Below are 27,071 nucleotides of genomic sequence, written 5' to 3'. Positions count from 1 at the left end.
TATGCTCACGAAATTAAGAATTTTTTATGCTATACAATTAATTTATTAGTTTATGCGTTATAGTTGTGGAGTATTTAGGCGTTGGTGTACATTTCATGCCATTCGTAAGTGAAGTCAATACCTATTTATAGTTCAAATTAAATAATAATAATTATACTGTGATTCGTGTGCGCGTGTCATTATATTATTCGCGCGCTTCGCGCCATCGCTACAACGCCATCTCTTGCCAATAAGACAAAATAATATTTAAGGGCGCGTTTATATAAGGAACGGAGCGCGCTGCGCAATCGACACATTACTCGTTTGTTCTTCATGTAAACGCACCCTAATCATCGATAATCGACACTCGACTTTCTCATCTATTACCCATTGCTAAGTTTATGGCCAAATAACAATAAATGTTTAAAAGTATGGCGGGAAATTTTCCCGGGGAAAACAAACCAAGATTGTTTGTGTACACACCACGGAGAGTGACTTGATTAGAGTACAGATTTGGATAATAATTTACAGTGTGAATAGCATCAATCAAGATTTTGACGTCTAGATTTGTGTAAAACGTTATTTTGTGTGCCACAAATAAATAAACGTAAGTAAATGCAAGTATACGCAAGCTCAAATGTAAATCATTGACAAACCCTAACCTCCAAATGAACATGTACATACACTTATTCAGCTTATAAAATTTTGTTTTTAAAACTTTGATACAATATCAAACGAGTGACTATCAGTGACAATTAAAGTAAGATCAATCGTAGATGGCCGAAAAGCTTGAAGACCTAAATCTGCCAAATGCCGTGGTCACGAGGATAGTGAAAGAGGCCTTGCCTGACGGTGTGACAGTGGCCAAGGAGGCTCGTGCAGCAGTCGCCAAGGCTGCCTCGATATTCATCCTGTACTTGACCTCGTCTGCGAACATGATCGCCAAAAAGAGCAATCGCAAGACTGTCAGCGGACCCGACGTCATACAGGCCATGGAGGAGATCGAGTTCGAGCAGTTTATTGAGCCACTGCAGGAAGCCCTCGAGAACTTTAAGAAGAATCAAAAGGAGAAGAAGGACGCTTCTACCAAAAAGAAGCAGCAGCAAAAAACGGATGAGAAAGACGGTGATAAGGATGATGACGATGTGGTGGAGTTGCCGGATGATGAGTGATAGTGCAAATGTAAATTGTTTTTAAGTTTGGTTTAAGTAAGTCAGCAGAGTTGTATTTTTTTACCAGATAAATGAGTGTTCACTTGTAATTTAAAGAATGATTATTATTAAGTTTGAGCAATACAATAGTGATTTAAAATCATGGGTAACAATATTTTGTTTTTAGTCTTTTTTTTCTTTTTTTTGTTGATTTCTTAAAAAACTAATAAAAATCTCGCATGCGCATAGTAATCAGTTATGGAACAACTTTTAAAAATTTGCAATCGTCAAACGCTTCCTCATAAGATAAAAACTGTACAAAAATCACACGAATAATCAAAGCCTTAATGTTAAGAGCGTTGCTGAGAAAAGTCTAATAGGAAAATCGATAGAAAGATTTATTGCGTGATTCTGACTTTGCGCTTTATTGTTGTTCTGCACATTGGGCAATCATTTGTCAGCATATCTGTGCAACGTGCGCAACAACACAGATGTCCACAAGGCAAAAAAATAACCTCGCACTGAAATTAAAAACAGATGTAATTTGTTTTTCTACTTGCGTAAAAATAACTTTCATTACATGAAGTATTTTATATGATAAAAGTCTTATAAATCCAAAACCTTACATCAAAATCCATGCAAACAACACACTCAGAAGGTGCACTTGGTTCAAACTTGTATTCAGGCTCTAAAGAGCTAGTGCTAGGCTCTACATCTGGAGGAGCAGTTGGAAGATTATAATCTTCAGAGTTCATTTTATTCTCAGCCAAATAATTCTCTACTGCCATTAATATCGCAACTCTGTCGCTATCACTGTTGATGCCAATCTTAAAACAATTTGACGTCAATTTAATTGATAAGATTAATCAAGAAAACTACCAGTAAAGTTAACATTATCAACTTTATGCATACGGATTTTAATTGTTCATGATCTACGTGAGGAATGAGCGTCGGAAGAGTCGATAAAAATGGTAAACAATGTAAGGCTCCTGCTATAGCAACATGTCGTACTAAACACGGATCTAGAGTTTCCAAAAGTCCTTGAGGACGAGCCTCGATCAGAGATTGGTACTGAAGAAGCCAAAAAAGGCTGTCTTCTCCTGATAAATCCTGAAATCAAAACATTGTTTGTTATATACATAGTTAAGTGAAATTTCAATATGAAATTTGGTGTTGAAACGTGCAAAAATATCTCGTTGCTGTTCAATGTGCTTGATAGTTTCTAAAAGTTGCTGCCTCCTTTCCTCTTGCTGATCAAGTAGACCCAACAGTATTGCACTTAGAGTGATTCTCTTATCCGCAATGTCATTCTGTGAGAATATTATGCAATAATTGTAATGTGAACACATTTTTTTAGTTAATTAAATTAAGTTGAAGAAAAAATTACAATTTGCTGATCAATCTCCAACTTTTTGCGCTCCATTTCGATTTTCGTCAGTGCCGCTAGTTGAGACTGGATCAAGTTAACTTGCTGAACGATACTCCATGATCTGGCGTCGCTACGTTCTAATAAAGCTGCTACCATTGCTTTCTGAAGCTGCTCGTCCTCTCGCAATCTACTCACTAAATCATGTCTGTTTTTCTCCTGATCTTGCATCACTTGTAACAACTGATTATTATTTTTTACTTCTCTGAAATAGTATGCAGATGAAAATAGTATCCAAAATAAATGATTGAACGTTATTCTATGTTCACTCACAAACTCAACAACGATTGAGCGTTGCAGTCTCTAAACGCAGCATATTCTGCTAGCTTTTTCTCTTTAAGGAGTTCTTCTTCTAATAAATCTTTCATAGCCACTAAAATAATTATTTTATAAACGATTGGATTTTAATTCATTAATTAAAGAAATTTAATTCAATATGGACGAAACTTACAAAGAGTATCTTTAGTGCGATATAAGGATTGCTTGGAATGACTTTGTGACAATATTAGCATCTCTTCTCTTTGTTCTATTTCTAGTAATTCTGCTTGGGTTTGACGTAGTTCTTCACTACTACGTAGGAATTCTTTGATCACATTATCAGCTTCTTTTTCAGCTAAAACGACGAAACGATTACATAAATTACTTCGACTAAACATATTTCGAAATTATTGGAACAAAAAATTCGTGTACTCACTACTATTAATACAGGATAATAAACGCGATCGATTTACGTCTCTCTCTTGGTGTACTTTCTCTATTTCTTTTTCCAATTGAATTTGTTGATGTGCCAAGTCATTCAGAAGCTTTTGTTTGTTCAACTTTAATTTATTCTGCATTTCAAGCTCTTGTTGTTGCTGTTGTTTCATATTTTCTTCAACTTCTAACAAAGCATTTTGTCTTTGTTCCTGTAACATAAATTTGTGAGCAGACTGTTCATTTACAAGAATTTTCCCCCAAAGCATGAAAAAAGTTGAAAACGGAATAGCCAAACTTAAAACGAAATCACATTTAAATGCAAAAAAATTTCTTTTCATTCGTAGTATATATTTGTCTTATTAGATATGTAAGCATCAAACAAAAAATCAATTCATTTTAATAAGCTAAATTAGTTCTATAAAATATAGTTTTATAAACTCATCCACTAAAGCTGATGATTGTATGCACAAGATGTATTTATTCTGTGTATGAAATCTTCATGATGATGATACTTGGATTATGACAAAGGAATGATTAGGGGATGAAAAAAATTATATAAGCTTCCACGTGCCTTAAGTTTCTCTAACTTCATTAATGTTGCCTAGAAAAGAAAATAAAAATGAACAAATTATAAACCGTTAAATAATGTAAAGCTGCATGTTGGGTTTGCTTGTTATTTTTATCAATATGGCACACAAGAACCCAAATCCAATTACTATTGAAAACATGATAATGTTAAAATTAAAAATTGTGAAATTTGAAGAAAAAAACAACCAAACAAATAACACTTTTGTCAAAAAATGGAGTACACTAGGGTTTAAATTCTAAGCATCTAAATTTTCAAACCTGGACGTCGTTGTCTTTTTCACACAAAAGCAGAAGGGCACTTTGGGCTTTTTCGTTGCTCACTCCATCATTCTCGGAAACATAATTTTCGGGCAAATAGTCGATCCCACATTCTTGTGCTAAAAAAGCTACGATAATAATCGTCCCTCCACTAAGAATATCTTCTGGGGGGTACATAAGCTTTAGTCCATCAACGCCTAGGTGCGTCAATTGCTGTGCGTAACCTAGTGACTTTGGCAATTTCTGCAACGGCTTGTTGTTACCAACGTTCAACGAAACAAGGGACTTCAACTCGCCCAGACCCTCCGGCAGCTGCTTTATTTTATTTTTGGATACATCCAGTATTGTAAGACACTTCAAGCGCAGTATCTCGTTTGGCAGTTTAGACAAATTGTTTTCTTGTAAATATAATTCCTGAAGAAAGGCTTTGATTATTAAAGAACTAAATTTTAGCTTAATTTTTTTTTTTTTTTATTTCAAATTGAATGCTCACCTTAAGTGATATGAGATTAACAATGTCTGAAGGCAAACTGTTCAATTCATTGGAATGTATGTCCAAAGCAGTAACAAGAGACAGATTTTTTAAGGCACCTCCACCTGATAAAGATTTCAGCCTATTACAATGCAATAACAGTGTTTCCTTTCTGAAAACTTCACACAGCAAATAGGTACTTGATGGTACATTTTCCAAATTACATTCTGACAGGTCATACACTGGCGAAGGACTCATCCTGGCCTAAAGAAAAAGGATAAAATTCACACCGAACGATCCATTGTAATAATTTTACAAATACCACAGTGTACAATAAGTTTTCATTATTTTGTGGACATAAGAACGTTTATTATGCACAACTGATAAATATAACCTACATTTAAATATTTCACTCTATTCATTAGAAAAAAAAAAAAAAAAAACAGATAAACTTAATTTTTTTTAGTCGAACATTTGACCAGTACCAAGAGTACTTCATTGTAGTATATTGGTAGAAAATGTCAACATTGCATGTTATGACGTACATTGCTCTTATCTTGTACATAACTTACTAAGGAGTTTAGATTAGTATTGTATAAATGACCAAAAATTAACTGGATGAGAAGAAAAACGAGTCTTGGTGAAAAAAAAAAAAAAATCCAAGTTTTACTCTTCCAAGAAGCATCACACATCAAACAAACAAATTTAAAAATAAGAATTTTGATTCAACAGCACTAGAAAAAAAATATTGACAGCTACATAAGACAACAACACTCACCAGGTAGAGTTTGTGCTCGAGACGAACCTTGTAGTCGACCTTTTCGCCCTTGCAATTCCCATGCTTTTTGCGGAACGACATAGCTATCGCTTGTCATGACAGCGGCTCTCTGTCAAATCACTCAAACTCCACAATTGCTACTCCTGCTGCTGATACTCGTACTACCCACATAATTTTACGTATATGTAGGTATATCACCTATAATAATATTTCTCTGCGCAGGCTGTACCAATATTATTGTTAAATTTAGACAATTGCTATTAGTCGTCATCGTCGACTCATCGTTACTTTTAAGTAATAAATGCACTTTATGTAATGAAATGACAAGCCCAGCGTGCGAGTCTAACCAACCCTACCGCCGCACCAACTGACAGCTAATATACGAGCATTGCGAGCCTTTGTTTTGCCAGTTTTTCGTACATGTATATCTATATACATTTGTCTGCCAGCATCGATACAGGAGAAAGCGGGGTAAATTGGTACACCACACTCACATATTTAATCTTTTTTTTTTTTTTTTTTTTTTTTTTTTTTTTAGCTTACACAACAATAAAATGCAGCTAGGTATTTTGCAATTTTGAGAGAACTATGTAGGATCTAATGGGTTGCAACTTTAGGAATTTTCTCAATATTGTTCGGTTGCGTAACAGTGAGTTTAAATGTCTGTGTATCTCTATGGAATTATACATCAAATACGGTTCTTGAAGAAAAAATTACATAATCAGGGGAAGGGGATGAATTTATTTGTATAATTTTTTTTTTCAACTCATTTATCTCATTTTTCGTATACTACTTGCCTTAAAAGATTGGTCACTTCGGATTATCATTTTTTTTTGTCACATGAGCAGTGCACGCTGTTTATTTAGATGTTTATCGATCACGGCTCGCGCATGATAAGAGATAACAGGTCAACAACTCAGATTAATTTGAAGTGATCCCTCAGTCCCTTGGGATTTTACGGTTATTTTATACAAAATGTATGAAAGCTCTTGCGTGCCAAGTATTACTTACCAATCTTCTTTTTTTTTTTTTTCAAAGTAAATTATTACCTCGAGCTGAAACATTAAACCGTGCAATTCGTACATTTTTATCTTTTGGTCTAGGTTTTGGTTGAATGAGCCCTGCTTATTAAATTTGCCTAACAAAGTAATTCTGGACTTTTATTTATCAATTTTTTTAATTTATTAAATTCTTATTTTTCATACGGATTTCATTTAATATTGTTCTTTACGTTTTCAAAGAGTTATAATATTCATTTAGCGATTGTTTGGGTGCTTTCACATAAAAAAAAAAAAAAAAAAAAAAAAAAAAAAAAAAAAAAAAAAAAAAAAAAAAAAAAAAAAACGTTTACAATTTTATTGTTAATAGATTTTAATTTTTTGTATATTTCTTGAATGGTAAGAAAAAAGTACTTGGCAATTATTAGAAAAAAAAGAAAAAAAGAATACTTAGTATATTTATTTCATGTCTACAAAAAATGATTTAAAAAAAATAATACCTAACAAATCATTTAGATATTATTTTTACTTTAAATCGATAGAATACAATAATTTTTAAATATATCGAAGTTGTTTTTTTGATAATTTTATCATCTATTCACTTGTATTCACTATACCATTACTAATATTTTTAAATTATAAATTTTTCGTCTTTTCGGTTAAAATTGTTCAAAATTTTTGTCAAACAAAATCCTTGTACTTAAAAAATAATATTGCTTGAAAATTTTCGATTTTTTCCTGGTGACATACTCTAATTATTTGACAAATCATTTAACAGGGGATTGATAACGTGTGATAATAATATTTACCAGTCGGTAGTGATTGTAAGTTTCTTTTTGTAATTTTTTTTTTTTTTACAGTAAAAAGGTATTAAGTGTTGAAACTACTTTTTTAAGATTATTGTTGAATATTTTAAGTTCAAAATGATTCGACTAATGAATCCATATGAATTCAACCTTTCTTCCGTCTTTACCTATACAGGAACAAGTTCGTTAAGCTTTTTATCGATTGAATGTGCAAAAAAAATTTTTCATCTAAAAATGGAAAACTCAATGTAAAACTTATACAATCCTGAAACCACGCTGTACCTTCTCATTATTTCAGTTAATTTTTTACAGTAAAAGATTATTAATCTTTGCAAATACAAAATGGTAGTCGTAAAAATGAACAAAAAAATTATACTTAAAACGCAATTAATCTTGATATTCCAAGTGTTTCTTTATTTTGTAAATCGATTTCCTATCTAATCACTTATTTGAAAACAGTAACGCATTAAGTTTGAATACCAAATTGTTTATTATTTTCGTTTCATAATCTACTATTATGATTAACTAAATTTTCATGTCATGATTATAACACACATTGACTTCATCGTAGAATGTTTCGTTGTTATAAAAAATGTAGAAAGACATTCGTGGTTATCAACAACTTTGGCTGATTCCCTTTTGGCGTAGTCGATACTCTGTTGGAGTAAGCATACCTCTGGAAAATTAATTATTTTTGTTAAAATCTAATATTGTATATTTTTTTAGTAGTTGTTTGGAAATAAACATAATATTGATTTCAGTTACATGTTAAAATTTATTGTTGTACTTATAAAAAAGAAAAAAAAATAATTTCGTTTCTTTTATACAATATTGATTATTATGCTACTGAAGCTTTTTTATTTGTTGTAAGATTAATTAAAAAATAAAATCTTGACAAAGGAAAAAAATAATTATTACTCATGGCATGAGGACTGGCATACAAAGTGTTAGTATCAAAGGAAAAAACAAATTTTATTCGAGAAATTAATTGAAATTAGTAACAAACATAAAATTTTGTTGTTATCGATCAAACAAAGTTATTTTTCTCGAGATTTATAAATTATGTCCCGTAAGTTCTTTAATATCTCGTGTCAAAAGCCAACCTACCTCAAAACAGTATCAAAAGACACGAAAACTCCCTTATCACACATTTTTTTATACAAATGCCAGCACTCTTTTTCTTTTTGCGTCTGTCCGTAAGGCTCCTGTGTTAAGTCCTTGTCTTTTTCCGAAGGTGATTCTAACGGTGCCATCAGCGAATTCATAGCCGTGCTTGTTGCTGTCTGTAAAATTAAAATATGTACGTAACCTTTAATAAAACTCGACAGTTTTAACGTGTTCAATTTTTTAAGGAGAAAATTATCACGCAAACTTTTCATTTTTTTCTTTCACGAGATGACACGTGAATCATTAATTTATAACCATAAAAATTCTCTTGACAAACTTTTTAGGATGAAACATAAAAATGGAATGAAATTTTTGAAACTACGAAGAAATATTTAAGCGGTTTCTCACCTTAGGAGGTAAATTCTCTTGCATCGCAGCGCTGGGCTGTCTCGAGTCGATCTGCGACAAGCACGTCTGGCTTGGGTCCGACGGAAAAGAATGTTTTTTGGTATCTCTATGGAAAAGGAAGCGGAAGCTCGAGTAATAGTGAAATGTGGCGAAAAAAGAGGATAATAAAAAATAGGATCGTGTGGCTCGATTCGAGACACGCGAACGACTTTTGTCATCAAATCGCTCGAAAAGAAAACGCGAGGTGAAATCGACTCTGGCAATTTAGGTGTTCCTTATTGTTTGTTCTAGTCTAGTATGATTGAACTGTTTAAATATTTTTCTGTTATGTTAGGCTTAGAAATAAATTTGTTGCAACTATTTACAAGTATTTTAAAATCTTGTGTCATTTCTTGTATCACTCTTTTAGTCAATGCATTGTGGATATTTATTTTTTTACTTATTTTTTAACTTTTTTTTGTTCAGTCAATTGAGGTCAATCATTAATAATATTGAAAATAATTGAACTAAAATTTATATGTTTTTGTTTTAGTTATAAAACATACAAAAACATAAAATTATTATTAAATAGTTCAAAAATTATTAAAATGAAAATAGTTTAAAATAAAATGTTAATTATTTTATGGATTAGTTTGTAGCTATGAGTTCACGGAAAATTAAATTTTCATAAATGCGTTGGTCTTCGTGGTGTTGTTTTTTTTCCGCTGTTCAATTTCGCGCAATTTACATAAATCTCCCAATGTCCTCTAGATATTTGTAAAAGTTTACATTGAAAAACCTCAAGCTTATACTATTTTTCCTTGAAATTCATTAAATTTATAAAAACATTCATAACTTTGGACGAGTAAACTTTACCAGAAAAGAAACAGCCGCGGTTCGGTAATAATTCATCGGAAATGTCTACCCTTTCGTTCAAAACTATAGAAAAAAAAAAAAAAACACTGCCACATAACACCAACTCCTTTTTTTCTCTAGACCCGATGAATATTTTATTTAACAGGGTTTGCAGTGCACGTGTACTAATCTAAAAAAAAGTCAATACAAGGTGCCCTCATTAATCTCTAATCTGATTCTGGTGTCTTATCTCCCGACCTTCTCGGAAATTTTTTCCAACGCTTTCCATCAATATTAAATGTCTTTCCACGAAAACGCTGAGTTCTGGTGTTTATCTATAAACTACGGAAAATTGATTTTCACTGCTTCTCTCAAAACTATGTATTTTCTCGGTAAATCTACCGTAACAAGACAAAGGTTTTCAACACATCCTTTGTTTCCTTATTTTCCTGCAAAAATGTACATGTGTGAAATTATTTCCGACCACATAATACGAGCATCTTGTAATCGTATATATATATATATATATATATATAACATAAAGGCAGGTAAGAAAATCGGGACAATCGATATCTCATTATGTTCGAGAGGGCCGAACAAGATTGATGTTACAAGATGGGTTGTCGTGTGATTGGCTAGCGATTTTTGCCAGTCGACAAGTTTTTCGACATGTGTATTATGTGTATAAAATTGAAGGTCGATGAGCACGTATATTGGGGGATGGATGTCGAGGATAACGTGTGGCTTTTTTTATTTGCAGTAGCCACGCGACGATGTATCGACAGCAAGGATTTTTATAGATTATTACGTTGGATTTGTTTACGAGTTGAAAAAACGTTTTCTTTTTTTTTTTTCTGAAGTAAATAAGTGTACTTCACGGAATTTATCGGCATTCAATTACCTTTTCAAACCTGATGTTGATTTTTTTAATAGTGATGAAAAATTTTTAATCTGTTTTTTGAGATGTTAAAAAAATTTTAAGTCTAAAAAAATATTTTCCCTACTTTGAGTATTTTTTTCTTACCTTTGTACGCTTGCTTGGCTCTAGGTAAGAAAAATGGCGTTCTCCTAAATATTCATTACTTCTCTCCCTTGAAAAATTCATTTTTTTTTGTGTGTAACCATCACATCGTGCCTTGCATAAATTATATAAGTTTTTTATTTCTCAATAAACGGCAGGTTCAATGTGAAAAAGTAGAAAACAAATTTTTATATGTACAAGGGGTCACCGCCTCTACACGCTTTTCACCAACTCCCGATCAAACGTTTGACTTGAATTTTTTAAGCACGATTTGTATAGTCAGTTTTTTTTTTTTTTTTTTTTATGTACCTCTAAATCTAAATTACTTTTATTATTCTGAAAATCATACTTTTGAACTTTTTGGCTGTAAACATATCACAGGGGCAGCCTAGTCAAATCAGTTCTCGAATAAACGGTCTTTCTGAAATGACCCATTCATATTTTGAGATGGACATTATTTATTTTTTAATTATATAATCGTACAAAATAGTAGATGTTACATGTTTATTATTAGCTTTCAGAAGTTTAAAATTTTATTAGTTTTAAAGAAAAATTTGAGAAATAAACATCCATTTTTTTATTGAAGCTCAAAATAAGGAGTATAATATAACACAGGGTAAGGTTTTGTTTCTAGATAAGTTGCGAGTTGTGACGTTGATAGCTATTGCCTGTTGAGATTGAAAAAAAAGTTGTCACGAAACGATGTTATTCGCGCTAAAGACAAAGGACATTTAGGCCATGCTCTTCTTTTGCCCAGCCTTCTATGACAGTTTGTTACGTACAAATATTGATTCAGTCAAAGCTGTGTGCTACTTTAGAAAATTTATACATTGATTGTAATACTTTGTTTTTTATTTATTTAATAGATTTTTTACTTATAATAGAATATATTGGTTAGAAACACTTAAGACATGTTTTTGATGTAAATTTTTTTTTTTCACCTTTCAGACGTATCAATCAGTTTTTCAAGTATCAAGTTAACTTCCATTAATAAAAAATAAGGAAAAAATTATACCTCAAAAATTCCATTTTTAATTTTTTAAAGTTTCAAACCGAAAAAATTTTACTTTCGATAAATATTATTTTGTATTAATTTTATCACAAATAAATATCTTTACCCAATTTTTGGTGCTTCAACAACGGCGCTGCGACACCTCACCAGTTTCCTTTTTTTGTCGTGTATATCCCCGATCGGCACGGCCAGGCACCGTTTCTCGCGATCCGTCAGCACGACAGTCTCGCTCGGTGGTGACGTTTCAGCAAACTTTATCGGTGACTGCGTGTGTCGAAGACTCGGGCTTGGCTCCAGACTTCTCCAGGAACTCAGGGTGAGCGTCGCCGCTGCCAGCAAAGGCGTTTCCTCGGCACTGCCTGCGCTTAATTTACTCAGGGCGGCAAAGCGAGCACGAAGGGACGCTCGGGAATCGTTTTCCACAGAGTTCATCGCCTGTGTCGGTGACTCTTCGCTGTCTAACGAATCTTGCTGGAACGACACTGAAATATTTTCACTTGGTATTTGAAATTACTTTAATGGGCGAAGGAATTTTATTTATTGCCTTTGACTGAAACTTTTCATTATTAAGTACTTCTCTAGGTTAGGGAACGAAATGCTCGATTCGTAAATTAGAACTCTATTTTATCGGTAAAAACTATTTTTTGGTTGTGTTTCGCTATTATTTGAGTTTATTTTGAGAAATTTTTATACAGAAGCTTAAAACTAGTACATAATGTTATACATGGTGGTTTCCGAATCAACAACTGTTATTTAAGTTGCCATTGAATTGTTTGCTCAAAATTTTATCAGATGGTAGATGGAGTCCAAACTTAGTGGCGCCTCCGTACTTGCGTTTTGCACAATTTACTAAAATAATAACCATGCAATTACATAATAACCTGACATTAAAATTGTTGACCGTTATAATCTGAGACTAAAAATTTAACTTGTTCTTCATTAATTGTTAGACAAACTATTTGTAGACTGTGATTTTAAAAGGGTCAATTTTCTTCTAAATACAAAAAATTACGTAATTTAACATCAAAACCTGTAACTTTTACACAAACAGTAATCAAAATACCAAAAAGTCCACGAAATCTCTCGAATTGTCTCATTCCAAAGTTTTTTTTTTTTTTTTGCAAAGTATTTGGATCTGCAGGTAATACGCACGAGTTTGCATGTCGCTAGTTAGCCAGACAATTAGTATCAATTATTCACCCAGAGCAGTTCTCGTGTTCGCATAGCGATAGTTCGCCGTACACTTGGCCTCACTAAAAACTTCTTAGTCGCCTTTCTTTGTTTTTCATTCTTTGAGATTTTATTGCAATACCGCATATGAATGAGCCCAAGGATGGCCTCGCACTTGATTGTTTGTTGCACGTACTCGCACAGCCCGTATAAGCATCGGACACGTCTGAAACGGTGTGAATGCGCGGAGAAACTTTTGGACCGACCTTGAAATTTTCGTGTTAAGAAAGAAACGGCTTGTGTATACGTAAGAAAGTTGAGGCAGAAAGGAATTTCGTGGCTGTCAGGTTTTAATTGTTTGCAAGTCGTTAATGCTTAAACTCCTTTACGAATCGTCGACTTTTTTCGAATTAAATCTTGTGATTTAAACCAACTTGTTGATAAGTTCAAAAAGTTCTTAAGGCTTGGCAATTTAATGTTGTTTTGCTTCATTTATCATATTTTTTAATATCGGTTGTAATTTTAGGAGCACGTTTCAATTTAATTAAATTAATTTTACGATACGGTTGACTTTTGAACTTTTATTCATTTATTTATTCCATATCAAAATGTTTTTGTGGCAATGTCTTTGTGTAGTATAGATAGAGGAATCCTTACAAATTTCATAATTTTCTACTGAAAATTCTTGAACTCTTTCGTTTCCATCTTTCACTTGATTGGATTAGGGTGGTTTACGTGTTCGGTGTGTCGCAAGCAAAGGTACTCTCAAGTCGAATATAAATTGAAACAATAGTGAATTATTACTTGCGATGTTAGCAGTAAAAAAACTTTAAAATAAGTGCCCAATATAAATTTTTATAGTACCTCAATAAACCGCATATTTTGTATGCATTGTTGATGCAGTAAGAGTGATAGTACCGCTCGAGGATTCATCAGAAGCTAAGGTCATAGTATTAAGCCGTTGAATTTTTAATTTAAAGTACATAGGGATTTTATCTATGAATTCCATTTTCTAACATTATGTAAAGCAAGTCTCATTAGTATACAAACAATTTTTTTGGCTCAATAATATTTTGTAGATTTTTATTATTACAATCGTGTATTCAATCATAAACTTGATGTTATTATGTAAAATCCTATCGTGAAATATTTAACCAAAAGAATATTTTTAATACAGATTAAAACAATTGTTGTTTTTTTTTGAAAGAGAACTTTGCGTTCTTCTCTTATTGCTATAGCTTTTATTTCATTGTGTGGATTTTAACTTCCTCTGATGCGTACCTGATTTGAATTTCCTTAAGCCATGAGATAGTCCATTTGAATATTTAATAATGGGTGTCGTCGACAGCTTGTTCCTGAGCTCACAGATCAGCTTGTCATCCCGGGCCGAGTTTTCATCAATTTCGCTCTCACTGTCGGCCGAACTGACCAATGAAACCATCGTCACTACGTCGACGCTCTTTGCTTCCTCTGCACCTTTACCAATGGCCTTTCCTGTTCCATCATTCGCCAAATCGTCCTTATTACCTTTAACGGACAATGCACGGCGCCTGCTAGGCTTCGACCGTCGTTTGACCGATGGTGCCGATTTTATCGGACGACTTGCACTTTTTGCAACTGATCGCGGCTGTTCGGTCGCAGAAGTAACGGCAACTTCGTTATCGGCGGACAATTGGTCTTCGTTACTTTGCACCTGATGCTGCGGAGGAGCAGAGTTCGTGCGACGGAAACGCGTCGATTCCTGGGAACTGCTGCTATTGATGCTGCTGGCACGACTGCTGATTCGCGGCGTTGGTGATTTATCGACGACCGGAGTGTTGAAGGCCTTGTTAACGCCACTTTGAAAACTCGCTCGCTTGAACCTCGCCCGAGAGGTGTCCGGCTCTTTAGTTAGGATCGGAATGGAACTGTCAGTTTCATCGGAAGTGCCGTTGTTTATCGTGACGTATGCATTCCAGTTGTTACAGTTTATGCTGATGTACGATTTCTTTTGGCACGGCACTTCGATCCTTTCCTCTTCTGGTGCTTCTTCGTATTCATCCTTGCTTCTATCGTTTATGGCTACGATGTGGGATTTGATTGTGGGGGGATCAGTGGAATTGTTGGTTGGTTGAAAATGGCACTCTTGTGGTTTCCGAGACTCATCCACCTGTCCGTTATTTTCAATTGTCGTTACGGCTTGTTTCATTTGTATCCTACTCTCCTCCGAATCTTCATCTTTTTCAAGGTTTGATAGTGGTAAAGCGGTTGGACTAGCCGATGCTGATAAACTTGAATCACTTCTAACTTCAACGGTACTATGAGCCAAAAATATGTCGATGTTAGATTTGTTCTCTTCCCTTTGTCGCCAAGCTTGCCTCAACCTTTCGGCTAATTCTTGTCTGGAGTACAATATCGTTGCCTTTTCACTCAGAGAAGATCTTCCCATGGTACCTCTACCCCCACGTCCAGTTGACGTCTGTCTGTTCGTTGTTTTCAGAGTTGGTATCTGTCGTGCAACAATTTCCACACTGTTTTCATTTTTCGACTTCACCAGTGAGTCTTTCCACGCTACGCGCACTTTTGGTAAATTGTGGTTGTACTGGTCGCCTTTGGTGGACATACTATTTGTGAACCTGACTCGTGATTGTTGCTGACTTTTTTCGTCATCGGTTGATCTTTGTCGTCGGATTTGTTGTTGAGGTCGACGGATCACTGGTTGGTGCAGAGAGTGTTGTCGCACTGGACCAGCCGGACGACGTGGGGATATACTGTTAGTGTTCATTTTTTTTTTTTTTTTTTTTCTTCAACGATGTCCTAATTTCATTTATGGATGATGGAAATCCAGGGATCTGAAATAATAGTTGTTTTTCACGGCATCAAGATAGTGTGTTATTTTCAGGGTTAAATACAATAACCAATAACAATGATATGTATAAGCGTGATTTAACGTTGAAATGGTAGTTTCACTAGAATATTATGCCTTGGCTAAAATTTTCAATTAAGTATTTTAATAAATTATCGCCAGTATTGGCAGTAAATGGGATACCTTTTATATTATCATTAATGACTGATTTTAATGATCGCAGCTGTTTGATAAAGAGAATACGCAAAACGTGTAAAGTTTGTTTAGATGAAAATTGAGAGAATCTCGATAACAACCCAATTAAATTTGTTTTTATTTTTTACTGCTTACTTTATTTCATGACTTTTTGTAAATTTTTGCATGCTAAATGAGTTATTCTTGTCAGACTTGATCATAGTTTCCTGTTTTTCAATTATTTTAGTAATAATAATACAAAAAAAAATGTTTTTGCTGTAAACAATTTTTTTATAAAAATGTACCACACTACATGAGCTTGGAAATAATTCGTTGAAACATGAAGTACTCTATATGTATACTACAATAGGGTATTTAATGCTGCCGAAATTCTGACGTTTATTATGATAAAGACAGTTATTGGAAACCCTTACAACGAAACCATTTTGCGATGTAATGATTTTGTTTATTTTGAGAAAAGTAAAAAAAAAAAAAAAAAAAAAAAAAAATTACCAAAAGATCTTTTATCCTACATTTATATCGTTAAAAATAGTACTGATAGAAACATTGGACACAAACTATGATGATTTATAACATGACTCAATAAGTAAAAGTAACAAGGTAGAATAGCACGGTTGAATAATTTGAGAAAAGGTTGAATAAACCGCGAGGAAAAGAGTAAAAGCATTCATTCACGAAGCAGTGAACTTGCACGAGTTAATAGCCATTACGTAGCTGCGAATCAATGATCAGATCCTCATCGCCCGGTGCATTACCCGCAAGTGCGTGGGCGTGTTACCTCGACTCGACTGTACATAGTGTACATACGTGTAGGCTTTTAAACGGTCGCTGACCCCCCCCCCTCCCCCGATTATGCGCCGCGCGATGTTTTAACGCATGTATCTGAATTACATGTACCTGCGTCAGTCCATGCACACGCCACACAATGGTTGGCATCTTTAAAAATAAATATTTTTATCGAAAGGCTTGTGTATGGAGGGATGGAAAAAAAAAACACGTGTGCTGTAAAAAACGTATAAAAGTACACAGCCCTACGTACCTCAGGTACTGAATATTGGCCAAACCACCACTTGTATAATCAACAAAGCCCGATGCTCGGCGAACATCCTTACCTGCCAAAAAAGTTTGCCACACTGGAAGATCCAGCTTATGATATTCTACCTTTCATTCGGTTGTTTATTTTTTAATCATAAAAATTTTTTTCTCAACAATACTTGTGCAACAAAAAAAAAAAAAATGTATACGATTTTCGTAGATGAGCGAGCGCGCCCCGACATCGCGCTCGGCGCACCTCGCTCGTCGGTGCTGGCCCACACCTGACTGGCTGATCCTTCGACTCGGAACCCACTGGGCTCACCTCCTCCTGATACGCCTGCAAAACCCAGTCCTTCCTCCTTCCTTCGACTTCTTTCTGTCCGTCTTTTCAACTTTCGCCCCTCGTCACTATTGCCTCGCGCTTATGTGGGTTTTCACGCGTTAGAGTACCTTTATTTTACTCTGCAAGAAGACGATTTTATGATCAATGGATTCATCGCTTCAATTTTGGAGTTAAATGATGTATTTTAATCTGGAAATGTCTTTGATCAGAGAAGTGAATTTTCGAAAATTACGTTTTCACAAATTGTTGTAAGTACATGCGATGATGGATCGTTGTGGGATTTTATCATAATTTTGTTACAGTCATCTCACACACTTGTTAAATTAATAGCGCAAAAAATTTTTTTTTTCTTTCGAATAAGTGCAATACATTGAAGATATTAAACTTCATAAAATATAAAATATTCAAATACTTTTTCAAACGATTCCATCATTTTTGTTTGTAAAATGTTTTTTCCTTTCAAATCTCAATGCATTATTTTTGCTATAAACACTGTGTTACGAAAAACACTTGAAAACAATTTTTTTCGTCATAAATCATGCGTTACTTTATTGACAAAAAATTATTTTTCAAAAAAAATCCCAAAAAGTATCAGTGTCCAAATCTTTTAACTTATAAACAGTAGGTACGCATCAGGAGAAGCAAGTATTATTTTTCTCCATTCCTCGCGACAATGGTTGTCCTTTATTAATTTAATAAATTGATCCCAACTATACCACCCGGTATCTCTACGCGAGTCCCAAACCACAACCGTCCCAGCGCATTTCCACCTTCAAAAACCCAAATATCGGAGATCGCCCCTTCTTTCGCAGGACGATGGAGTCAACTCGCCGGTTCACGACCGCCAGACGCTCACTCTCCTTCCAACGGCAGTCACCTGTTATTGATCAAAACTTTGCCCATCATCTGACAGCTTGTTGTCCGTAGTTACCATGGCATCCCCCAACACTCGCACTCATTCATCACAACAGACCCCCCCCCCTTCTCTATCTCCTAAGCCCTTGACCGGACACAAGATTTTTTCTCCATCGCACAATTCTCTTTTTTTTTTTTTTTTTTTTTTTTTTCAATCAACTGTTTCCTCCGTTGGCGTGCACGAGCTGCGGTACACGACGGCAAACTGTCTCTTGATTTCGGGTTCGCGTGCGGGTTCGGAGGCACAGGCTGGAGTCGTTGGCACGGAAGGAAAGAGGGAATTGGTGGGATGAGCGATGATGTCGTGAGAGGCACACTCGACTTGACCCGTATTTCCGGAAGCTCTCCTGTGACACACATTTCGCTGATTGATCGAAATGACGGGCAACCGAACGAGAACGCTGTATTATATACACGGGGCTTCGTGTCCCGGAGTACAAAAAGTTTGGGCATCCCCGATGATTATTGGCCCCGTTTGTATCTTTCGTTTCGGCGAGACGGTAAAGAGTTGTTGTTTCGAATTACATGCTGCAGCGGTAATAAAACTTTTTTTTTTTTTTTTTTACTTTAATTGAAAAACCAGCCCTCGGTCAACAAAAGTTTACGTCATTCCGCGGAAAGGGGCCTCAACGAGAGAGGAAACGTTGCCGCCTTCGTTGACATGGTGAGAGGCGCTGGAAGAAAAGGATTTTTCGTCCGGGGCACGAAAATTAAGTCCGGGGCTGTCGAGGAGCTTCCTGTACTCTAGTTGCTGTGAACTTTGGCGTGCAAAAAAAACATAGGAAAGAAGACGAGCTGCATAATCACTACCTCGCTTCTATCGCTCGCTCGGGTGCCTATACCTTTTTTTAATATTAGTTTTTGCTCTCTCCTCATCGTTCTCTCTCTCTCTTTTTTTTTTTTTTTTTTCGCTTGCGAGAAAAGTTTGAGTGGCAAAGTTACGAGTCTGATTCTCGCTTGCTTTTTTTTTTAGAATCCGTGCCAAATAATTACATTGATTTTTCATTGATGATAACGGGAGTAGTTGAAACAGTTGAAAAGGTCGTTGGGCTTTAGTTTCATTTCACTTATTTTTTACTACCTTTATTTTAAATAAATACTTTAAAATGCTATCCTTTTGACAAATATTTTCCATGGATGTAACATATCGTAGGATTATTCAATTAGTCCCCACCAATCATTTTAAAAGGGTGAAGTTCTCTTGCTTAGGTGTTTTTTATTTTTTATTTTTTGATTCCTCATAAGCTTGAAAGATTTTATAAAAGAAAAAATACTTAATTAGACCCAGCATGTGTACGTTAGATGTTCTAATTCGAGGTCTTAGTGCTGAGCAAAAAAACTCAAATTAAGTATGACAGACAAAACAAAATGCAAGTAAAACTGAGAAAATGAAACTAGAACCTATTATAATTAAATTAAGAGTTTGAACACTTCGGTACAATTTGTATTGTCTTTCGAAGGTAGTTTTAAAATGTGATGTTTCATCAAAGGGATACAGTTTTTTAATTTTATGACGAACGGAACGAGGGGTCGAATATTTCATTAATTTTAGTTGTGATTGAAGCAGTTGCATCCGAACGCAGTTAGTCAAATCACTGTATAACTGAACCTTTGTTTGACTAGTTTTGCAACGATGTATTTAGCATAAAATTCTTGACAGAGGTAAACTGTACATCGCAACATTAGCATGTCCTGATGATTATGTGACAATTAGGTGTTCCAAAAACTTGGTTACATTTTCATATCTACTTTTTCTCTTCGTTTATAATCAGTCCAATATTTATTGTAATTTATTTGGAGGTAACAAAGTTCATAGTGTAAAAATATGTACCATTTTTTTATTGCATTACTATGACGGACAATAAATAAATATGATCTGTATTTGAAAATGTTGGATTTGATTGAACAACTACTTCACAACCTAGAGAACGTATTTTCATTTATGTTACCAAGTAGTTACATTCTTTAAAAAAAAAAAATATTGAATTCGTGTATGGTACTCATTCACCACAAATATTCATGTATTTTTCTTCACTCAGTTCCCAACAACCGTACTATAAAATGCCCCATAAAAATACAAAGACAATTAAGTTACAAGTATATTTTTTTAAGTTACCCAAAATCTCTCAAAGACGTAAGTAGCGCGAATGCACTATCGTCTATCTTCAAAAGGTACTACGTAATTCCAGCGCTCGATCAGAAATTGAGATAAGACTGAGTAACTTGGGAACTAAAGATCTGCCCTGATTTACCTTAAGGATTGACCAATAACCCGCAAACACTAACATTCGTGTCTCTATTTTTTTACATTCAAATGATCTAGTGTATCCACATATCGCATTATAAATGCAAAATATATATGTACGGAAATCGTATAGGGAAGGAGAAGAAAGGGTAGATTGGAGGCGCGAGCGGTAGCCATTAGATGCCAGATGATATTGCGGCTAATCGTCAAAGTTTCGCCCATTTGGAAATCCCTGGCAGATATGGAGCGCTCGTGGCTGCCTACTTCGAAAATTCTAATGGCACGTGCTCTTATAAGAAGCAAACAACGCCGCTTCAGCTTTTGTTTTGGCATTTTGCCTTGCGTTGTATTTACATGATTTTAAAGCGCCGATTCGTCTTTTTTCCCTCCGTGTTCCCCGACTTTTTAATCTAATTTCAAGCATCAGCGTGGCTGAAATAAATAAAAGATTGGCTGACGGAAGGGTTAATACGATTCGATATCAACTGAGGGGTTTTGCTCGTGTCAATATTTTCATGTATAATCTTTGATCTGATGTTTCCTTTTTGTTTTTGTTTCTTGTTGTTTAAGAAAGAAAGGCTGAAAAGTAGCTCGAGATGTCACAGACAACGTCAGACGACGTTCTCGATGAGGATTTTTTTTTCTCGGAGATGCTTTCCAGCCAGTCAGATTTGGAAAATCAAATTAAATCACTAAAAATATCCTTTGAAAATACCTAATGTAGCTTAAAAAAAAAAAAAATTACGTTTTCGTGACTTCCTTACATCATGCTTTTCACGAGACGACTAATAGCGACAGGAGCGCAGAAGAAAAGTTGGAGGAGCTGCAAAAATTTTTATCCAGCAGTAACATACAAAGTGCCACTGTGGACATACTAGACGAGAAAATATTTAGTGCCGTACTTTCCGATGCACGGAAAATATATTTTCAGGTGATTAAATTGCTTGCTGATATCATTCGTATTGAAGTTCATTTTTTTTCTTTTTTTCATTGCCATGTTTTGTAGATAATCCGCAATATCAATAATACGCTGGAAAATAAGGAAAACATTTGTACAAATCGCATAAAAAGTCAATTGAATGTCTTGGCGAACCTATTAAAATGTTGGGACTCTTGTATGAATCACATAAGAAATTTGGAAAAACTATCGATACTCGATGTAAAAAACTTTACCTCGAGCTTATTCGAAATAATTTTCGAAGTATTGAACCATTGCAAGAAAAGGTAATTACGTTTACTACTCATCGACTCGTTTCAATTAAATGCAATTTTACTGAAAAAAAACCAGCTGATTCACTTTAATTTTCAGCGAAAAATATTACGGGGACCATTTTAAAACAGTCGCGGAAAATTTAGCTCTGACGTTTCGCCAGTGCGGCACTACGTTGAGTTACTTTTACGCTCTCGTGGATTCCAACGTTTCGTTCGACACAAGCCAAGAGGACGAGATGAGGGTTCTTCTGAGCAGTGAGTAGTTATTTGATGCACTTTTTTTCCCAAAAGAAAGAAAGGTTTGTCAGTGCGTTTCAATTTTGGACTAGTTATCGATGAGTCGGGCAAAATAGCAAGCTTGACCAGCGGCATGGACGCAAAGACTTTGACGGATATGTGGAAAAGGTTCGGTAAACTGTCGACGAGCTACGGCTTGCAAATGAAGGACATCTCGCCAAACGTCGTCACCAATCACTTCAAAGGACTGTCCGAGAACATCGTGGACATGCTTTCGTCCATCGGTCAGGTAAGCGTTGAGCTAATCGTCGCTTTCATCGAAACTACAGTTCCACCATCTCATTGCAGAAGATCCACAGACCATCGAACGAACGGTCGATACTGTGTTGTCGAGTATTGTTCAAAGTGCTAGAGAAACTGTGCGAGACTTACTGCGGCTGGGTCCGTAATGACGTGATGCTCTCTATTGTCGATTTACTCTCGCAAATTTACCAGTGAGTGTATTTCAAATATCGTTTATCGAACGAATTTACGAAAATACGAATTTTGTCGCAGGTACAGCGAGCAGCGTTTCGCAATAGCCGGTCACAATGCCGATTTCATCAAGTTCGTTCGGACGAATTTCGTCTTTATGATCGATTCATTTTTAAATGTCGTCATGAAGAACGACAGTTTCAAAGTGGTTTGTAATTTTTCAACTGTATAGCTTTATCTTGGTCTGTTTTGGGTATCAATAAAAATTTGCGTGAATCATTGAAGGTATATTTTGAATACAACCAAATTGTCACGGACAATGTCGTAGGGTATCATTTGCTGACGTTGACAATAATCAAACAAATATCGATGTTACCTTACGAAACTCAGCGCGAATGGTGCAGCGAAGACAGTAACATTACAGACATTTGCTTCGCAAACATTGATAAACGTATGTTGATCATCTTTAACCGAGTAGTACGTGGTATTGAATTTAAAAAACCTTTCGATGCTTTTTTTTTTTTTTTTTTTTTTTTTTGTACAATAGTCACCCAGGAAATTTGCACAGGACAAGTGCAAGTAGAGATGTCCCGGAATCTTGCACAAGGGTCGTACCAGGCTGATATTTACGAGGCAACGTGCCTAAGCATATTTTCGTTGGTTTGTCAAGTGCCGAGTTCCGATGTCGACGAGTTTATGGAGTTGCTGTTAAAATATTTGATCAGCGGAAAGTGGTTTAGCTCTCTATTGAGCTGTGACGTTTGGTGCTTCGTTTGCAGGTGATTATTATGAAACAAGAGACTTTTTCCACGTTACAATCGCGGATACGAGTAATTGTTCGTGTTTTACCCTTTTTTAGATTAGGTTCTTCCGAACTGTGTTACAGCCACTTTAAATACTTGATGCTTGTCTACGAAAAGCTGGAGGATAGGAAGAACCATGTCAACACGGTCATGCTGTCGAATTTACTGAGTCGTCAGTATACTTTTCTTTCGGACAAAGACAAGCACGATTTTATTAGTGGTATCAAAAAAAATTCTAGCTCCCACGGATGGGACTCGATCGCGCAAGTGGTCAACGAAGAAAAGAGAAAACTGTTGCAGCTGCAAGTCGATGCTTTTGACGCCAACAACAGGATAGCTAACGATCTGAAAGTTTTAGAAGAGCAGCCGAATCTAGACAATTTATGTTCATTGGTGAATACATACTTCTTTTTTTTTTTTTTTTTTTTTTTACGTTCCTTTACAAAAATTATTTTACACAGCACTGAATTTTGACTCAAAGTTTTGTTTGGTTTTGGTTTTTAAGATGAATGATTTAGCAATCATCGAGGCTACCGGCACACCTCAAGATGGACAATCTGCTGACACTTTTATCAAAACGTGGAACAAGATTGTTTGTATTCTAGGTGATTGCGAGGGTGTGTCTCTGTCGGTGATAGAGAATCTTGCTATTTCTTTGCTGCATGCCACGCGACCGCAGTTAGGCCAGGCCCGGTATACGGCTTTGGTAAGTGGGAATTCTTCGTCTATGTTTACACTAAGAGAAAAAAAATAATAAAAATTATAGAGAAATTCCAGCAAAAATTACAATTCCGTACAGTAAATCGGATGCAAGCTGGCAAAAAAGGAAAAAAATTATTATTTTTAACAGTTAAGATCATTGTTTTAACAGTTAAAATTACGGTTCGACAAGTAAAAATTATGATGCGAACAGTAAAAATTTCGATGAGGGAAAGTAAAATTTATTAACCGATGTTTTTAAACTTTACTGCTCCACGACAGTAATTTTTAATTCTTACCATAATTTTTACTATTTAAACTACAGTTTTTACATTTGCAACAATAAAATAAATAACTTTTTGCTTTTTTGCCAGCTTGCATCTAATTTACAGTGTGGAATGGCAATTTTTGTTAAAATTTCTCTATAGTTTTTATAATTTTTTTCTTTCAGTGTACCTCCGTGTGTTTTCTAAAACATTCTCGACTCAATCATCCAAGTGCACACGTAACTTGTAGATCCTCGAACGGTTGGTCCTACTGTATCCATTCGCCACAAGTGGCTTGCGCCTCGAGTTCTGCTGGTTCTTCGACCGTTGCGCGGCGCACCTGACCGAGTCCGACTCAACGGTCGCGTCCGAGCTGTTCTGCCGACTGCTGAGCGACAGCGAGCCCTGCGTCCAGCAGCAAGCCTTCGAGTCCTTCGAGCGCCTGACCCACGTTTGCTCCGACACCAAGCTGCTCTCGTCCATCGCCACCAACATTCGCGATGCTCGGGCCGAGGCGTCGAAAACTCTACCTGCCTACATCTCGGCCGAGGTCGCTCACCGGTTTCATGGTTTTTCGAGCTTCAACGGCTACTTTCGAGCCCTGGGCGGAGCCTTCGATGCGAGGAGGCACGTGTGCCGTGAGAGGGGTCGAACCATCGAGAGGGAGGAGAAGCTGCCGAGACTAGATGGGGCTGCCGATGATTCGAGGAGTGGCCCGGTGGACGTGGAAAAGGTAGTGGAGAGGGTCTGCGACGATGTCAATGAGCTCATCAAGTTCAAAGGACAGCTCGACGGGAGGTCACGTGACAGGCTGCGACAAGTCCTTCGAGGCTTCTTGGATCAAAGTGACTGTTAGGGGGTTGGGCATAAAAGTACTTGCCTTTTTTTTATTATTTAATTCTTGCAGTGCAGCGGAGTATTATTTTTGTAAGCCCTCGAGAAAAAAAAAATATTTTTTTAACTTTGGTGATTTTATTTTTATTTTTTCCCATCCTAGTAAAGACCACCTGAAAGGGTTAAAAAAACACTCTTTGAAAACTGCTTGAGTAGCACAAACACCTTTCTTTTACGAATCTTTTTTAATTATACAAATTTTTATTTATCACAAGTCGTTAAGCATAATATTAGACAATGCACCGTTTAAACTGTCATAATTAAACTATTTACTGGTATTTTACAAAAGGATCCGTAATTCGATATGTGTCATAGAACGTAGAAAACAATCATGCAGAGAAGACAATGTAGAGAAGAACTATTCCTGTAAGTAATCTTTAATTCTGCGATTTTATTCGGGAGAGAAGTGAAACAGAAATAGAAAAGTATTCGTTATTGCGACATTTTAAAATCCTTAAAAATTGAAATTATATTGGTACGAAAGAGATTTAAATATTAAAATTTGTTAACAATAAAAATGAAAAAAAATTTTAGTTTAATTTACCAGACCTGTACAATAAAATCTGATTTTTTTCTGTATAAAGTACGAACTCTCTTTTTTATAATACATTTTTATAATACTACTTGGATGAAATTACATCTGGAAAAAGGGTTATTTCACATATTATTGTGAAAATATATTTTCACATGAAAAAGTAAGTAAAAAAGGGATCCTAGCGATGAGCTAAAAATCGTATTTTTTTAATGTCTTAGTAGTACATCGTCTTACAAATAAAAAAAAATTAATAATGTAACGCCACATCCAATATTTTGAATAAAAAATAATGCTCTTATGTCTTATGTAAGTCTGCTATTCTTATACACTACGACGTTGGCTTCAAATATTAAGGTTTGATGTGTCAGGTAGAAGAAGCGTGAAAGTCTTCGATTCTTGACTGCCTTTTAGCGCTTGTGGCTGTTTTTTTGCAATAACTGGTATTGCAACATCATTGTACGTAAAATTACTTTTCTTCTGTAAAAAAAGTCTTGTTTTGAAGAAAGACGCATAGTATTCATAGTTATATGTATTAGGATACAAGGTTTTTAGGCTCAGTTGGAGATTTGCCGAAGAACAATAAACTATCATCGTAACTAATACGATTTTGATGAACTTACAAATTTAAATGGTAATTTAATTCTATTTAATTTTTTCCTTATTCAGAAGACGGAATCAAACAGGTACTTTTTCATTTTTTTCATATGGATTATTATTATTTTTTTAATCATAGCCCCATGGCGTGTAAAAATGTGTATGACTGAGCGTATCTATAAGTGCAATCTTAGAAAATTTAGAAATCTCGATGGTGCCAATCTAATTTACGTTTGTAGTATATTTACGGATAACGATTGGTGTGCCTATCATACACAATGTCTCACTAGCATTCCAACATTTACTTTTTTGATTCTTTACTTCTATACTCCTTTTTTACCAACTCTTGCTGCAACTTAAAAAAAAAAGAATCAAACAAGAGAAAATGTAATCATACGTTTTCGAAAGAAAGACAGTTATAATTACTTTCAAAAAAACAAAATTTTAGCCATTAATTTATTAACAGAATATTTATTGTTGTAGGAATCGTCTTCTATTATTTATTGAAAAACGTATTTTTTCCAGAGAATAAAGTAATTATGAATGAGACAAAATTGAAAATATTTGATAGTAAATACTTGAAATGGAACACATTTTTTCTTCGACTGACCGGGTTATGGCCTTACTCAAATCAAATAAACAAATTACTTCCGAGAGTCACCATTTTGGGTTTTCTTATTATATACCAAATTCCATGTGTAAGTCGTTGAAAAATAAAAATTTATGTCAATAATATTTTTCACCCATGACTCTTCAATGATGTAAAATAATTTGTTAAGAATTAATAATCTAGTTCATAGTTATGATAAAAAAAGGCTATATTTTATCTACTATTCAGTTTAGGGGACTGCTTTGGTATATAAATCGTGATATGAACTATTTTTTTGAAAACTTGGGAGCTTTTTGTTTTCTGTTAAATATCATCCTTAAATACATTTTTATAATGATGTCCGAAACAAGGGTGAGTTTACAACCAACACATTTTTAGTTTATAGTAAGAATTAGAGTAAGATCGATAACATTAAGGTGACTGATACGGATTAATATAACTAATGATATCAACCTAAAACATAAT

General features: G+C 34.9%; 4 protein-coding genes across 5 annotated transcripts in view; 2 read left to right on the top strand and 2 right to left on the bottom strand.

The window, feature by feature from the left end:
• Window positions 1-24,882, top strand: part of LOC106644752 (FIGNL1-interacting regulator of recombination and mitosis) — a 28,258-nt gene extending 3,376 nt beyond the window's left edge. Inside the window, exons 2-13 of the mRNA XM_014360405.2 lie at window positions 20,853-20,980; window positions 21,061-21,213; window positions 21,289-21,506; window positions 21,592-21,749; window positions 21,824-22,020; window positions 22,080-22,225; window positions 22,287-22,413; window positions 22,491-22,656; window positions 22,753-22,984; window positions 23,065-23,401; window positions 23,514-23,714; window positions 24,224-24,882. Coding sequence (XP_014215891.2) covers window positions 20,879-20,980; window positions 21,061-21,213; window positions 21,289-21,506; window positions 21,592-21,749; window positions 21,824-22,020; window positions 22,080-22,225; window positions 22,287-22,413; window positions 22,491-22,656; window positions 22,753-22,984; window positions 23,065-23,401; window positions 23,514-23,714; window positions 24,224-24,829 — 2,643 coding nt within the window. The 5' untranslated portion in view covers window positions 20,853-20,878 and the 3' untranslated portion in view covers window positions 24,830-24,882. The remainder of the gene's footprint in view (window positions 1-20,852; window positions 20,981-21,060; window positions 21,214-21,288; window positions 21,507-21,591; window positions 21,750-21,823; window positions 22,021-22,079; window positions 22,226-22,286; window positions 22,414-22,490; window positions 22,657-22,752; window positions 22,985-23,064; window positions 23,402-23,513; window positions 23,715-24,223) is intronic.
• Chrac-14 (DNA polymerase epsilon subunit 3 Chrac-14) lies at window positions 395-2,240 on the top strand. The gene is made up of 2 exons (XM_014360414.2): window positions 395-586; window positions 756-2,240. Exon 2 carries the CDS (start codon window positions 756-758, stop codon window positions 1,149-1,151), a length of 396 nt encoding a protein of 131 aa, XP_014215900.1. The 5' UTR covers window positions 395-586; the 3' UTR covers window positions 1,152-2,240.
• LOC106644760 (E3 ubiquitin-protein ligase LRSAM1) lies at window positions 1,323-5,685 on the bottom strand. Of its 2 annotated transcripts, XM_014360413.2 has the most exons (12): window positions 5,349-5,685; window positions 4,592-4,834; window positions 4,099-4,512; window positions 3,824-3,853; window positions 3,251-3,461; window positions 3,008-3,169; window positions 2,830-2,929; window positions 2,518-2,761; window positions 2,315-2,440; window positions 2,043-2,240; window positions 1,757-1,957; window positions 1,323-1,651 (listed from the first exon to the last, which is right to left on the bottom strand). In XM_014360413.2, exons 1-12 carry the CDS (start codon window positions 5,427-5,429, stop codon window positions 1,529-1,531), a joined length of 2,133 nt encoding a protein of 710 aa, XP_014215899.2. In that variant the 5' UTR covers window positions 5,430-5,685; the 3' UTR covers window positions 1,323-1,528. The 2 variants fall into 2 exon arrangements, with proteins under 2 accessions (XP_014215899.2, XP_089454527.1); XM_089598401.1 differs by lacking the exon at window positions 3,824-3,853.
• LOC106644753 (uncharacterized) lies at window positions 7,626-15,468 on the bottom strand. The gene is made up of 5 exons (XM_089598788.1): window positions 13,986-15,468; window positions 11,641-12,016; window positions 8,668-8,923; window positions 8,260-8,435; window positions 7,626-7,828 (listed from the first exon to the last, which is right to left on the bottom strand). The coding sequence occupies exons 1-5, from the start codon at window positions 15,466-15,468 to the stop codon at window positions 7,768-7,770; spliced, it is 2,352 nt and encodes a 783-aa protein (XP_089454914.1). The 3' UTR covers window positions 7,626-7,767.
• Window positions 24,883-27,071: the final 2,189 nt, after the last annotated feature.

Source organism: Copidosoma floridanum, unplaced genomic scaffold (assembly GCF_036245765.1).
Source record: "Copidosoma floridanum isolate Cflo_tuat_1 unplaced genomic scaffold, Cflo_Japanese_pri ptg000006l, whole genome shotgun sequence".
In the NCBI taxonomy this organism is placed as follows: Eukaryota; Metazoa; Arthropoda; class Insecta; order Hymenoptera; family Encyrtidae; genus Copidosoma; species Copidosoma floridanum.
The sequence above is the reverse complement of the archived record's forward strand: the minus strand, read 5'-3'. Positions and strand labels throughout refer to the sequence as shown.